Source organism: Apus apus, chromosome 21 (assembly GCF_020740795.1).
Source record: "Apus apus isolate bApuApu2 chromosome 21, bApuApu2.pri.cur, whole genome shotgun sequence".
In the NCBI taxonomy this organism is placed as follows: Eukaryota; Metazoa; Chordata; class Aves; order Apodiformes; family Apodidae; genus Apus; species Apus apus.
The window spans coordinates 1944841-1960168 of NC_067302.1; the positions used below are offsets into that span (position 1 = coordinate 1944841).

The 15328-nt window shown below is 57.4% G+C and overlaps 1 protein-coding gene across 1 annotated transcript in view; it reads left to right on the plus strand.

Annotated features, from left to right (window-relative positions):
• NKAIN1 (sodium/potassium transporting ATPase interacting 1) overlaps positions 1-9742 on the plus strand; it is a 34688-nt gene extending 24946 nt beyond the window's left edge. The window contains exons 3-8 of the mRNA XM_051637921.1: positions 432-569; positions 768-848; positions 1619-1816; positions 2615-2675; positions 5548-5629; positions 8583-9742. Coding sequence (XP_051493881.1) covers positions 432-569; positions 768-848; positions 1619-1816; positions 2615-2675; positions 5548-5629; positions 8583-8592 — 570 coding nt within the window. The 3' untranslated portion in view covers positions 8593-9742. The remainder of the gene's footprint in view (positions 1-431; positions 570-767; positions 849-1618; positions 1817-2614; positions 2676-5547; positions 5630-8582) is intronic.
• The last annotated feature ends 5586 nt before the right edge of the window (positions 9743-15328 follow it).

Below are 15328 nucleotides of genomic sequence, written 5' to 3' on the forward strand. Positions count from 1 at the left end.
ATGGTTAACAGCGACCAAACCCCGGTGGCATGAAAAAGGGGTTGAAAAATCACTTGGAAAATACTTGGGGGGCCCCTGTGCACGGCCTGAGCAGGAGGTTTTCCACGGGAGAAGCTGAGCTCAGGGATAAGCCCAGCCTGGAGGGTGATTTTTTCAGCAGTGCCCAAAGGGGCAAACTGAGGCACAGAGGGTGCTGGAGGGGCAACAAGCTGGGATCTCCTTCCTCCCCCTCCTCAGCCACAAATATTCCTGATCCGCCCCCCGCGGCACGTTCACCCACCGCTGGCCGAGACACCGTTTCAGCCTCTCACAACTCATTGTCCAAGGGATTTCCCATTCATTACCGGCTCGCTTTTTGCCTTCAGCATCCCGGGAGCTGCTGCTGCTGCCGTGACTTTAACACCCCCCGACCCCTCCTCGCTGTCTTGCAGGTCGCGGCGCTGGAGAGGCAGATCTTTGACTTCCTGGGCTACCAGTGGGCACCCATCCTGGCCAATTTTTTGCACATCATGGCCGTTATTTTGGGTATTTTTGGGACCGTCCAGTACAGATCCAAATACCTCATGATGGTAGGTACCGCCGCAGGTGCCCCCCGGTGCAGCACTGTGTGTGTGTGTGTGTGTGTGTGTGTGTGTGGGTGTGTGTGTATGTGTGTCCCAGGGATGGCTCCGCCCCAGGACCCTCCTGCATCCCAGCCCCATTCCCCGCGGATCGGGGGGATGCAGCGGGCGGGCCGCGCGGAGCCCTGACCCGCTCTCCTCTCGCAGTACGCGGTGTGGCTGGTGCTGTGGGTCGGCTGGAACGCCTTCATCATCTGCTTCTACCTGGAGGTCGGACGCTTGTCGCAGGTAAGGCCTGGCCTGCCTCCTCTTCCTCCCTCCTCTTCCTCTCCCTCCTGTCCCTCCCTCTCGTCCCTCCCTCTTTCCATCCTCCTTCTCTCCCTTCCTCCATCCCTCTTCCCTCTATCCCTCTTCCCTACCTTCCTCCTCTTTCCTTTCCTCCCTCTCTCCCCATGTTCCCTCCTTCCCTCTCATCTTCCTTCCTTCCTTCCTTCCTTCCTTCCTTCCTTCCTTCCTTCCTTCCTTCCTTCCTTCCTTCCTTCCTTCCTTCCTTCCTTCCTTCCTTCCTTCCTTCCTTCCTTCCTTCCTTCCTTCCTTCCTTCCTTCCTTCCTTCCTTCCTTCCTTCCTTCCTTCCTTCCTTCCTTCCTTCCTTCCTTCCTTCCTTCCTTCCTTCCTTCCTTCCTTCCTTCCTCCCATCCTTCCTCCCATCCTTCCTCCCTCCCTCCCTCCCCTCCTTCCCCTCCTTCCCAGGATGATCCTGTGCTGCAATCTCAGATGGCTGGATGTGGCCACTGGTGACCACTCTGCCACATCCCTGACGTCCCTTGGCCATGGCAGTGCCCCTGGGTGCTGCTTGACTGATTGCTCCACCACACCAGCCCTGCAGGAAGCCCCAAACCCTGGGGACACCACCTGGGGTTCCTTTGCTGCACTGCAATAACACGGCCTGGGTTTTGTGGAGCATCCTCGGGTTGGAAAAGCCCTTTTTCTGGCCGACCCCTCTGCAAAGAACCCCAGCTCCAGGGTCTGTGCCTCCTCCTCTGCTCCCCTCCCACAGGACCGGGACTTCATCATGACCTTCAATACCTCACTGCACCGCTCCTGGTGGATGGAGAACGGGCCAGGCTGCCTGGTGACCCCGGTGCTCAACTCCAACCTGGCACCTGAGGACCACCACGTCATCACTGTCAGTGGCTGCCTGCTGGACTACCAGTACATCGAGGTCCTGAGCAGCGCCACGCAGATATTCCTGGCGGTAGGGGCAGCTGCTGGCACCTTCCTCCTCATTCCCAACTGGGAAGCAATGGTGGGGACTGGGGTGGGTAGAGCCAGCGGGAAACGTCCCACCGTGTCACCATGCATCGGTCCCTGTTTGTAGCACCAAGGGTGGTGTTGGCTTGGAGGTGAAGAGCAGATGGAGCCCGTGCTGGCACCCTGGGGGTGCTGCTCACCCCAAACCCCTGCCAGCTGGGAGCTGGGTGCTGTGGGAACTGGGGGGTTCTTGGTGTGACGCACCCCGGTGCTGCCTGGCTGGAGTGGGAGCTGATGGGATGTGCTGCTGGATGGAAAGGGAGGGTTCCCCCTGCCTGGTGGCTGTCTCACCCATGGGTGTCACCCCATGGGGAGGCAGGAAGGGGACACCCTTGGATGCAAAGCTCCTGGGGAGCTTTGGGAGGATGCAAGAAAATAAGGATTTAAAAGGAATGGGGGTCCAGAGCAGCTGCCAAAGGGGCACCCAGCACAGTGGGGGAGGCTCAGCACCCTCTGAGCTGCCATCCTAGTGTGGTGCCAACCTGGCCCCCCAAAAGCCACCACCCATGTCCCCCCCAGCACAGATGAAACCATCTGACCACACTGCATTCTAACCCAGTAACCAGACCCACCAGAGATGGGCTCCAGCATCAAGGCAGCCCTGATCCTACCCAGGATCCCCTCAGGATGCTTCCAGGCACTCACCTCACAGCACCCACCCCTGTCCCCCCACCCACACCCTGCTGGTCACATTGCCCATCACCCCACAACCCACCTCTCTCTGTCTGCTTTTCTTTGACAGCTCTTTGGCTTCGTCTACGCCTGCTATGTCAGCAAAGTGTTCCTGGAGGAAGAAGACAGCTGTAAGTGCTTCTGATGTCAGTCATGGGGTGGGGGAAGTGCCACAAAATGGCCTTGGCCAACACTAGCCAGTGCCTCATCAGGGTGGCAGCTCCTGGCTGGGGACAGGGCAGCGATGCCTGGGTCACGGGCAGGTGAAGGGATCCCTTGAGTTGTTTGGAGTTTTTTTTAACCCCATTTTCCACCCCCGATGAGGCAGATGTGCTGGGGTGTGAGGTGCCACCAACAGTGTCACCCTGCCACCCTTGGAGAGGGTGCTGTGCCCTGACCAGGGCTGGGAGAGGAGGGGGAGGGGGACAGTGAGCCCTGAGCTTCTGCATTCTCATGGGACATCAGCAGTCCCAGCCTTGGGATGCAGGAACAGGACCAGGTCACCCAACAGGTGGGTAATCAAGCTCTGTCCCCACACCAGCCCACGGAGAGGCTGAGATTGTCCCTGATCCCTGGTCCTTGCACCAGCATCATGGCACAGAGTCCAACTCCCACTGAAGCCAGGATGCTCATCCCCACCCTTGGCTGCTCAGGGGTGGATTTGTGACCAGCACTGCTCTTGCTCTTTCCTGCTGACCCAAATTCAGAGCATCTTCTCCAGCACCGAGCGTCTCCCCCAGCTTCGTGACTCAGTGTGGCAGAAGGGACAATCGCCCTGGCTGTAAAAAAGCTGCCTCCAAGCCCTGAGAAGTTCATGGTGAATGTTCCTCCTGTGGATCCAGCCCTGTGGGGGCTACAGGAGAGCCTTCCTCCCTGCTCCCATCACCTGGAGCCACCAGCTCCTCACCCTTTCAACAGCCACAAGGGGCTTGGGGACAATGGGAAATACTGGATCTCCCCAACCAGCAGGGTGACGGAGCCCTCCTCCCCGCCTCGAGGCTTTTCACCCCAGAATAAGGGGAAAACCAGCAACTGAAGCCAAGTTAGGGGCTGATTTCTCTCCAAATCCATCCTGTGCTTTCCGATGGGACGATGCTCCCTGCGAACACCCCTCGGGAAGCGCTGAGCAACCCCAGCCCCCAGTAACCAAGCGTTTTAAGGCTGCAGCCACCCAACCACATCCAGGGCTCATCTGCCACGAATTAATTCCTGCCAGCTGGCAGCTCCCAGCAGCTCCTGGCAGCTGCCAGCAGGTCGGGACGTGCCTCAACCACCGGCTCAGCAAAAACCACCCAGATGCTTTCGTCACCCGGTTCCTTCCCGGCAACATCAGGAGCAGCGTTCCTGCCTGTGCCAGGGACCCAGGAGGTGCTGGGATGCAGGAGCCCCACGTTATTCCCCCTCTTTCCCCTCACTCCTCTGCAGTGGAAAAGGGAAATCTCCGTGTGAAATTGGACACTGCCTGAGGTCACAACTTGTTTCTGCACCCGGGGAGCTGGCAAGAGGGTTTCTCTCCCGCTGGCGGCTTCCGAGCATGTTTGCATTCAAACAAACTCCTGCATTCAACACACTTTTAATATTAATGCTGCCTGAGCCCACGATTTGAATGCATCTTTTTTAATGGAATATCTTATTAGATTTGGAAAGGGATGGATGGCATCAAACCCAAGAGCTGGCTGAATATTAAGTTGAGAAGGTAAATATGCTGGGAGATCTGCCTCCCCTCCCCCAGCTCACTGCTGGTTCTTGCACACCTGTGTGGGAACCTACCTGGTCATGGCTTCATGAGGATGAAGATGTTGGGTTTGAGGAATCACATAGAATCACAGAATCGTTCTGGTTGGAAAAGACCTCTAAGATCATCAAGTCTAACCATAACCTAACTCTACCAACCGTTAACAGAACTCTACCAAGTCCAGTGCTTCAACCATGTCCCTCAGCACCACATCTATATGCCTCTCAAACACCTCCCCTTCCCTGGGCAGCCTATTCCAGTGTTTAATTACCCTTTCAATGAAGAAATATTTCTGATATCCAATCTAAACCTCCCCTGGCACAACCTGAGGCCATGTCCTCTTGTTCTGTCACTTGTTACTTGGGAGGAGACCAACTTGCACCTCACCCCAACCTCCTTTCAGGCAGTTGCAGAGAGTGGGAAGGTCTCCCCTCAGACTCCTTTCTCCAGGCTAAACCTCTGTTCCTTCAGACACTCCTCATGGAGGTTGTGCTCCAAGATGGGTTGTGCTGCAGCTCCCACAGTGGTTTGGAGAGCCTGGTTTGGCTACACGTGGTGCCTGCTCCTGGCCAAGCAGCTGGGGGAAGGAGCAGGGGCACATGGGGTGGTCCTGGGAGATGTTGGGGTACTCCCAGCCTCCCACCACTCATGCTATGTCCAGCCAGGGTGAAGGGCTAAGGTCTGGAGCGTGCCTGGGGGCTTGTCAGGTGCCCAAGGGTGAGGAACCACTGAAAATCAAAGCCAGGAAAACTGATCCATTGGTGTCTGCAATTCCCCAAAAGGACAGGCTGGAATGCAGATGTCAGCCCCTGGAATTCCCCTGAACTGCCCACTCTGGAGACACCCCACTTTGTCCAGGCAGCAGCACAGGGCTGCTGTGGTGAGGAGGGAGAGCCTGAGGGAGCTCTGCATGTCAGATCCCTTCCTCCATTTCTGCCAGTCACTTTTCTGGAATGCTGTGGTGCCCTGGGATGCTGCAGTGACCCGGGATGCTGTGCTTCCCTGGGATGCTGCGTGTCCCCAGGACACTACGTTTCCCTGGGATGCTGATGGGATCTGGAATGCTGCACATCCCCAGGATGCTGTGGTGACCCACGATGCTGTGGTGATCCAAGATGCTACTGCAGACCAGGACGTTGCATTTCCCTGGGAAGCTGTGATGACCTGGGATGCTGCATGTCCCCAGGGAGCTGTGGGGGTGGAGGCAGGTGGGGAAGTGTCCCCCTGCCCTCCCCAGCTCATCTCATTGCTCTCCTCCCTCTCCCCAGTCGACTTCATTGGCGGATTTGACTCCTATGGTTACCAGGCACCTCAGAAGACGTCACACCTACAGCTACAGCCGCTCTACACGTGAGGCCCCCACGCTGTGCAGAGAGCCCTGGGATGCCCAGGGGTGCTCAGGGATGCCCAGGAATGCTCAGGGGTGCCCAGAGGTGCTCAGGGGAGTCCAGGGATGCTCAGAAATGCCCAGGGGTGTTCAGGGATGCCCAAGGATGATTGGGGATGCTCAGAAATGCCCAGGGGTGCTCAGGGATGCTCAGAGGTGCCCAGAGATGCCAATAAATGTTCAGGAATGCCCAGGGGTGCCCAGGGATGCCCAGGAATGCTCAGGGGTGTCCAGAGGTGCTCAGGGGAGTCCAGGGATGCTCAGAAATGCCCAGGGGTGCTCAGGGATGCCCAAGGATGATTGGGGATGCTCAGAAATGCCCAGAGATGCTCAGAAATGCCCAGGGGTGCTCAGGAGTGCCCAGAGATGCCAATGAATGTTCAGGGATGCCCAGGGATGCTGAGGGATGATTGGCAATGCTCAAGGATGCCCAGGGATGCTCAGAAATGCCCAGGGGTGCTCAAGGATGCTCAGAGGTGCCCAGAGATGCCAAGAAATGTTCAGGGATGCCCAGGGGTGCTCAGGGATGTTCAGGGATGCCCAGAGGTGCTCAGGGATGATTGGGGATGCTCAGAAATGCCACGGGGTGCTCAGAAACGCCCAGAGGTGCTCAGGGATGCTCAGAGGTGCCCAGAGATGCCAGGAAATATTCAGGGATGCCCAGGGGTGCTCAGGGGTGCTGAGGAATGATTGGCAATGCTCAAGGATGCCCAGGGATGCCCAGGGATGTTTGGGGATGCAGGAACTCTCCAAGGTGTCTATCACAGCATTGTAACCCAGAAGATTTGGGTCTGTGAGTCCACTCAGCCTCAACATAAGGCCCAGGGGCTCCATCAGGACTGGGACTGGGACTGGGTGGTTTTTTGGGGGGGTCGTGCCCTTGTTTTGCTTTATGCTCCTTTTTGGCTGCTGAGTCTTGCCACACCAGGGCTGCCTGGGGGAGCAGCAACTCTTCAGATAAGTGCAGCTGATTTATTATTTTTTTCCCCCCTCTTCCTTACCCATTAAGCTTAACTAGATAAATGCTCAAATGAGATAAGGCTGCAAAATCTGAAGGGATTTGCCTTGGGAGGGCTCTGCCGAGTCCCAAAAATTAATTCAATTTTAAGCCTTGTATGCAAATTCAAGGGCACACCATGCAATTAAGAGATGCAAGGAGAGGGCTGGGGTGGAACAAATGTGTTTGTGATACTGTTCAGCCTTCCCTGGGTGTTTGGCCACAGACAGCCTATCATGTGCCCACCCCAGCGTGTGGGTGAGCACCCATGGGTGCTGTGCACTGAGCTGGGGGGCTCCCCAGCCCCCCAGGTGTGAGCGGGGCACAGTGGGATGGGACCTTCCTGGGATGGAGACATGGATGGTGGCACTGGTGTCACCCTGGGGACCAATATGGGTGTCCTGCCCTCTCCCAGCTGGGTGCTCACCCTCGGGGGAACCCAGGAGAGCATTGTCCCATGGATGGGACATGTCCCATGGATAGTGTCCCCCAGGGGACCTCTTCAGACCTGCCTTGGTGCAAAGCCACCATGGCAAAGATGGGCAGGGAGCAGGGGGAGCCCTGCCTGACCCTCTCCTGCCTGCAGCCCCCAGCAGCATGGGGGGGGTCAAGAGGGGCTGCTGTGGGCCCAGTGACCCCCAGTGGCTCCTGGGTGAGTGCTGAGAGCTGCAGCGTTTGGCGTTATCAGCATACCCTCCTTGTAATTAGATTGCTTCCTAATTAATCAAGCCGGCTTGGGCTGCCCGCAGCCTTGTGGCCTCTCTGCAGGCAGGACCTGGGGTGGGTGGGGGGTTCACAAACTGGGACCCTTCCCCCACACGGCCAGCCCCCTCCATCCTACCCCGGCAGCTCATTAATCACCCACCACCTAATTAATGCAGCTGTCATTTCTATCCAGGCGCTGCCCTCGCTGTGGCAGGTTGAGCTGGTGGACTTGGGGGGGGGATCACATCCTGTCCCCCAGGGGGGAGATGCCGGGTTCTGGGGACACCCCGGGGGTCCCAAGGCTGGGGCAGCTGTAACCCCATCGAGGGAGGGGGGACGACACACCGGGGGTCTCCCTGTCATCCACCCCCCGGGAAAGGACACACAAGGTTCTGTCCCGGCTCGTTGGAGCGGGTCCCACCACCTTGTGTCCCCATGGGACAGCCTGGAGGGGGGGGGGGGGGGACACGGGACGCGGGGCTACAGTCCTGGCCTGAGCAATTAAAGCTCATTCCGCAGTTAGTAATTAGCTGTAATTGGCTTAAGGCGGGCGCGGGGGAGGGTTTCCACCCAGCGGAAGGAGGAGGAGGTGACACGCCGGCTCCTCGTCCCCTTGGGTCCCTCCTGCCCGGCCAGAGTGACATCGGGGCCCACCCGCCGTGTCACACCCGGACACCCAGACTGTCCCAACCCCCTGAAACGGGAGCTCCCGTCACCCGGGTCTCTGTGGCACAGTGGGAGCGTGGGAAAGGCAGGTTGGGAGGCGGCAGCTGAGACCTGGACAGTTGTGACAGGGGTGGAGGGGGGGGGGGTGCAGAGGGTCCCCCTGCGCTGTCCGGGAGAGGCAGCAAACCGGGGGTATGGGCAGCGTGGGTCGGGGGTCCCGGGCTCCTCTGTGTCCCCTTCGTGTGCCCTTGGTGCCCTCAAGAAGCTGGGAATGGGTGAGGGGGTCAGGCCAGGGACAGTCCCCGTGTCACCGGGCAGGGGACATCAACCCTCTGGGGCTCCCCAGCCTGGCCCCACTCGCTCTCTCTTCCACCCTGGGCTCTGAAGTGGGGGCGATGCCCATGTGAGAGCCCACCCGGGTCACCCCCACAGGTCCCTGTCCCCAGGGTTGTGCAGTTGGTGGCTGCCCATGGAGAGGGACAAGTGGTGGGGGTGACATCCAGGACCCCAGCCACACCCCTGACCCCTCTCTCCTCTTCTCTCCCCAGCTCTGGGTAATCTCCTCCTGCCTTGGACTCAGCCCTGGCCTGGAGTGGGACCCAGCGGCCACAGGACCCCCCTGGACTGAACTGTCCCACACCCAATGACATGACCCCCAGCGAGGGGGGGGACACATGGTGCTGAGCTGCCCACCCCCCTCCTGCAGGACCCCCAAAAACACAAGTGGGAGCTGCACATCTGTTGACCTGGGATGTCTCCGAGCTCAAACTCTGGTGGGACAGGGGGGCTGGGTACAGGGGGGATCCCCCCCAAGCAGTGCTGCTCCCCTGGGCTCCCACGCCCTCCCCAGGATGGGGACATGGGGACACACAGGGAGGTGGCATCACTCACTGGACACCATTTTCTTCTGTTGCTCCCAGACTGGTTCTTCCTTGGAGCACTGGGGCCCTTCCCTGCATGCCAGGCAGGGGAGGGGAGGGAGGGCTGGAACGGGATTAGGGTGAAAACCAGAGAGTTTGGAGCAAACTGGGATGAGGGAGGGGGATAAACACGGCTTTGGGGACAGCAGGGTACACAGGGCAGCTTCATTCTCCACAGGGTTGGGAAGTCGCCCCAAAACGCTGGAGCTGGGAGTTGGGCTGGCCCCCAAAATGGGGTTTTTGCTCCCAAAAGGAATTTTTCAGCCCCCCTGGCTCGAGGAAACCACATGGAAGGGGCTCAGCCCAGGATGCTCGCCTGGCCCCAAGGGGCTGGGTCTGGCTGTCAGCACCTTGCCTCAGCCCCCCCAAACCTGGGCATGGGAGGGGTGGGCAGAGCACCCCAAAACCCTCCTGCAATTCCCCCCCTCCCCACCATCCCTGCCACATTTTGGGTGGGGGTCTTGCTCAAATTTGGCAATACTGATGCTGCTTTCCACACAGCCCCTTTCTGGCTGTTTTAACAAACGTCATGAATGTTTTGGAGGTTTTGTTGTTGTCGTTGTTGTTTTGGTTTTAAATGATTTGGGTTTGGTTATTTATTTATTTTTTTTAATTTGAAGTGCCTGAGTAGACTCTGGCTGAGCACGACCCCCACCCCAGGTGAGCCTGTGCTGGCCCCCCACCCACCCAAGGCCAACATCGTGCCTTCAGCAACGCTCTGCCCCCTCCCCAGGGCTGCCTGATGCCCCCTCAACTCCTCACCAGGGAAGGGGCAGCTCTCCAACCCCCCCCCAGTCCCTCCATCCATTCAAGGTCTTGATGGACAATCCATCCATCAGGTTCAGCAGCAGAAGAGGGGGGGGATTATTTTTTGGGGGGTGGGCAAGGTCTGTTGGGCAGCGATCGCTTTGCAAAAACAAAGATGAGCTGGGAATTAAAAGAAGATGGAAGGAAAAAAAGTCATTTCATGAAGCACCCCAGCTCCCCCCAACCTCCTTTTTTTCTCCCAGAGGTGGGATGTGGTTTCTCCTGGAGCTGGGCCCAAGCCCACCCTTTGCATCTGGGAGCTTGGGGGGGGTGAGTTTCACATGAATTTTTCCTCCTAGGGGTTTTTCCTCCAGTCCTGGGGGTTACCTGGGGATTTTTTGTGCACCCTGAAGTGATTTTTTTGTTTGTTTTGGTTCTTCCCAACAAGCAGCTGTGAAGTGCCAACAACCAAAGCTGCCCAAGCCCAAACCTTGGGCAGGGGATGGGCTGCATCCCCCCCCCACCAGCCCCTCCGCCACCTCCAGCCAAGCTGTGAACTTTACAGGCAATAATTTTTCCACCCTTTCCCCCTTCTTCCAAGGAAAACAGTGTTGTTCAGGCAACAGATCCCCCTCCACCCCAAAAAACACATCCCCATTCCCAAGCACTGCCCAGCCCCAGGGACAGCAGCATCTCCAGGGTTTATTTTCCTCTCCAGGACCACGGATGCTGACCCGTCGCAGGATGGGATGGGGTGGGATGGGATGGGCAGCCACCCTCCTGCTCGAAGCCCTTCTCACAGCCAGCTGAAGCAGAAGGAAAAGTCTGCTGGCATTTAAAACTCATTGGAAAGAGCTTCTGTCCCCCCTGAGCCTGGCAGGAGCCAAGCACCGACGCTCCGCCACCTTTTTCTTTTCCGTTGGCTTGTTTTTATATAAGACTGTCTTTGTAATGTGGACTGAGGATTTCTTTTCTATTCTGTAATGATAAAAGTCGAAGGAAAAGTTTCATCCACTGGCTGTTCTGGTTTCGGGACGTTTCCCTTCCTTGTGCAGTTGAATTGATTAAAACGTGGTGGATTTTTTTTTTTTTTTTTTTAATTTTTGCCCTTTCTCACCTCCCATCCCCACTGGCTCCACATCCCCCAGCTTCCCTCTTCATCTCCATTTTCCTCTCCATCCCCCAGCTTCCCTCTCCATCTCCATTTTCCTCTCCATCCCCCAGCTTCCCTCTTCATCTCCATTTTCCTCTCCATCCCCCAGCTTTCCTCTCCATCTCCCAGTTTTCCTTTCCATTTCCTAATTTTCCTCTCCATCCCCCAGTTTTTCTCTCCATCTCCCAGTTTTCCTCTCCATCTCCCAGTTTTCCTCTCCATCCCCCAGTTTTTCTCTCCATCCCCCAGTTTTTCTCTCCATCCCCCAGTTTTCCTCTCCATCCCCCAGTTTTTCTCTCCATCTCCCAGTTTTCCTCTCCATCTCCCAGTTTTCCTCTCCATCTCCCAGCTTCCCTCTCCATCCCCCAGTTTCCCTCTCCATCCCCCAGTTTTCCTCTCCATCCTCCAGTTTTCCTCTCCATCTCCCAGTTTTCCTTTCCAACCTCCAGTTTTCCTCTCCATCCCCCAGTTTTCCTCTCCATCCCCCAGTTTTCCTCTCCATCCCCCAGTTTTCCCCTCCCTCTCCCAGCTTTCCTCTGCCTTATCACCCAGCACTTCTTTCTAACCATGCCTCAGTGAGATTCTGCCTCCTCCCTCACTGCCTGCAAAGGTTAATTTCCTCCCTCACAGTAAAATAAGTATTTTAAAAGTTTAAAAAAAAGGACAAAAGCAGAAAATCAGCAGCCTCTGGGCTCGGTGTGGGCAGCCAGGGGGTCTGCAGCCTCCCTTCCCTGAAAAGATATACTTAGGACCAGCTGCCCAAAACCAAACTGTGACTTTTTGGGGGAGTCCCAGCTCCTTCTCCCTGCAACCCAAGCAGCATTTCCCACGCCAGAGGCACATCCCACCAGTGGTACTGGCATGGCCTTGTGGCTCCTGGGGAACCCAGCCCACCACAGGGCCTGTTGCTGCTGGTCACCAGCTGAACCTGGGTGCCAGACACCCTCCCTGGGGTCCTCAGGAAGGCCTGGTGCAGATGGATCTGTCAGAGGAGGAGAAGTCCATAACCCAACCTGTGATTCCCATCCCCAGGTCCACTTCATCTCCCACCTGACCATGGGGACAGTGAACAGCAACAGCTTGGCTGGGAGCATCACCACATCCACGCCATCACTCGTGCATGTCACCTTCTCAGTTCCCTTCCTTCTCTTGAGGAATGGATGTTAAAACACCTCTTGTCTTTCCATCTTCCTCAGAAATGCCCAAATCCCACTTTCTCCTGATTTGCACTCTTTGCTGAACAGGGAGGGTGTTGGGTGCACAGCAGGTGCTTTCCCCCAGGTCCTGCAGACAGAGGGTACAGTGCTCCAACTGCTGGGGTTGTACAGCTAGAATCTTATTTTCAGGGCAGCAAGGGAAAATCTTCAAACTAAAAATGACATGGAAGATCACCCAGATGGCACTGGCCATCCCTGACACGAGATGTCCCTCCTCCTGCTCCCACCCCAGCCTGAAGCTCCCATCCCCAGCAGTGATGCTCTTGCTGCCCCAAAAGCTACCAAAGCACCCCACATTTAAAAAGTACAAGAGTGTGGGCACTGCACAGCTACCCACAGCCACGGAGGGGCTGGAGGGGCTTTGCTTTGTGCCCCCTGACACCCTGGACCAAGTTGGTCCCTCCTTACAGCCACTGTCCCCTGCCTGGCCACGGCTGAGCTGTAATTACAGAGTCCAAGCATCTCTCGCTGCTATCATGTGAAGAAATGCTGTGTCGTCGTAAACAGGAAGGACAGGAAGAAAAATGAGTTGATTTTCTTCTATCCCAACCCGAGGAAAGAAATGGCTGAGGAGCAACAAAGGATTAATTTACCCCGCACAGAAACGCCGGCTCCATCCCGCAGCCGCGGGACCCCAGCGAGTCACAGATGTTAAGGAGTAAAAAAGCTGCTTTCACAACCTCAAACAAAGGCATAGAGAGGCTTTTCAGGGGCTGGAGGAGATCTGTAGATCCAGCCCGTGGCAGCCCTAGGTGTGCAGAGTTAAATACGGCAGGTTCCAGGGAAATGGGAGAGGGAGCAGGAGCGAGGTTGGTAGGATGCGGTGGGTGGGAACAAGGTTGTTGTGCTCAGAAGCACTGCTTGCTTTTGGTGGTAAATTGGTGAAGAAATATATCCTAGACCTTATTTTTCCCCCTTTGATTCCTTGGTGGGGATGGATGGCTCTCCAGTGGTCTGTGCCAGGTGGAAGATGCTGTGGTGTCCCCAGGGGACACCTTCCTCCTGGTGTCATCACAGCTGACCTGCGCACAGCGTGGGCGCAACGCCCCCAAAATCCCCAGCTCACTTCCCTAAGATGATGCTCTTTTTGGTGCTCTCATCACCTCCGGTCCCAGCTGGAAGGTGATCCATGACCAGGTGTTCCCCTAGATGAAATCTGGATGGATGCAATGGCTGCCTTGGAGAGAGCTCCCAGGCTTTCCCTGCCAGCCACAGGCATCCGCAGGGAAGTGCCCGATTTTTGGCTCAGGCTGCACAACACATGGCTCACCCTGGGCAGAGACTGCAGTGCTTGATGAGTTCCCTGCAGCCTGCCTGCTTGCACCAGGAGATGCCTTCCCCTGAAAGATGCTGCACATACATTAAGTATATCTATATGGACCACTGGCTCCATCACTCCCCAGGAAAGGAGCTAAGATGCCTTTGCAGCAACATCCTCCAGCCCTGCAACAGAACCAGCTCCAAACCAGCTGGCTTTTAGCTTCAGAGCATCAGGAAGGGGTTGAGGATGGGCTGGGGCATGTCTAGGAGCCAGCACTGGAGCTGGAACATGTAGGGAAAGGCCAAGGCACGGTGGGGGCAGGGAGGGTGGGGATTGCAAAGGGTTTGGTGCCAGGAGCCCTGCCAGCAGCTCACCAGTCCCTGTGCCGTGGCTGGCAGGACATGGGACACATCCAGGTGCAGGGGGAGAAGCTGGAGCAGGAAATCTCCCTTTTGCTCCTGTGGGCAGGTTCCAGCCATGTTACAGAAGTCCCCGAGCTCCTCTTCCTGCCCCGTTGCCATGGGACTCCCTGTGTTGTTCCTGGCACCAGTGCCTCTTGCTCCGGGTGGTTTGGTTGCATCCCCAGAGCCTCCTCCACGCAGGTGGTGGAGCTGCTGTCCCAAACTGCCCCTGCAGACCCTGTTCACCTCTCTGGGCTCCAACCATTGCTGCAGAGCCAGAAAGGTGGGGTTTTGCAGTGAAAGCAGTGGAGATGCATCCAGCTGTATCCACTGGGCATCACCTCCCAGCCACCTCCCAGGGCTGGTGGCTCCAGGGCTGGCACATCCCTTTGTCACCAGGAGCACAGTTGTTTCTAGTTACAGTCAAGCGGGGTGCAAGAACAGGGAATAACAGGCAAATGACCACCTGGGTTTGACTGAACCTGCAACCAGTCCTCAAGACCCTCCAACCAGATGTCCCTGACACCCATTGCAGGCTCAGGCAAATCCTGGTCTGCAAGCAGGCACCTCGAGGAAGGGGCCACCACCACCCTGAAGCCTGGGCTCACCCGTGTTGAGCAGCTCTGCTGGGTGCTGCTCCCCTGCCTTTGGCTCCCTCCAGCCTCACATGAGGAGCAGGGGCAGGTCCAGAGGGTAAATCAGCCCCTGTGAGCAAGGGGCTCACGGCCTCCAAATGATGCTGGGGGCAAGTGGGTTTGGAAGGCAGGTATTCCCGGGGCAGATCAGAGCCCCTCTCTGTGCCATGAAGATCCAACCAGGAGTGCTGGCAAGGAGCTGGGAAGCTCTGGTGCACAAAGGACACTGGAGCTGAGTGCTGCTGGGGTGGGGTGGGTTTAGCCAGAGCTTGGGAAACACCGTTTCCAGCCAACTCCAGGGCTCCCTCCCTGCGGAAGGAGCCGTGCTGGGGGTTTCTTCAGCAAAGCCGTCGGTCACGGATCCCTCCCAGCCGGGCAAAGCACCCCTGTCTGAGGGGTTGATGGAGCTTACTGGCACATGGGGAGGTGCAAGTAGAGGCAGGAGGTGTCTGGGTCCCCAGGCTGTCGCCCCGGGCTGGGCTGCAGCAGGAGCAGGAGCCGCTGCCTGTGTTCAGCAGAGCACAGGAGGAAGTGGGAATCAAAGCAGCCTCCACCCAGACACATCTTAGTGTCCAAATGCAAGGTGTGCCTGGGCGGGGGTGGGCTCGACAGAAGAGCTCTGTCTGTGCAAGAGGAGTGGAGAGGCAGCCAGGAAGCCTGGGCAGCCTGGAGAGGTGGCAGTGAGGTGGGGTCTGGGAGGGATGTTTGTGGCAGGGGGGATGGAGCTGGGAGTAGAGAGGCTCCACCTTCACCCTTCACCATTTCTTGCTCAGCAAACTCTCCTGCAGCACCTCGGATTTCAGCAAAATTGCTCAGGTTGTGAGAGAAGTGAAAAGCAAAAGCATTACAAGCATCAGGACCTCTGCCCTTCACCCTGCACACTCCTTCCAGCTCGGGCAGGAGGGGACATGGGGCTCTCACATCCACATCTCCTCCATCACTCTGCCCTGGGGCAGAACC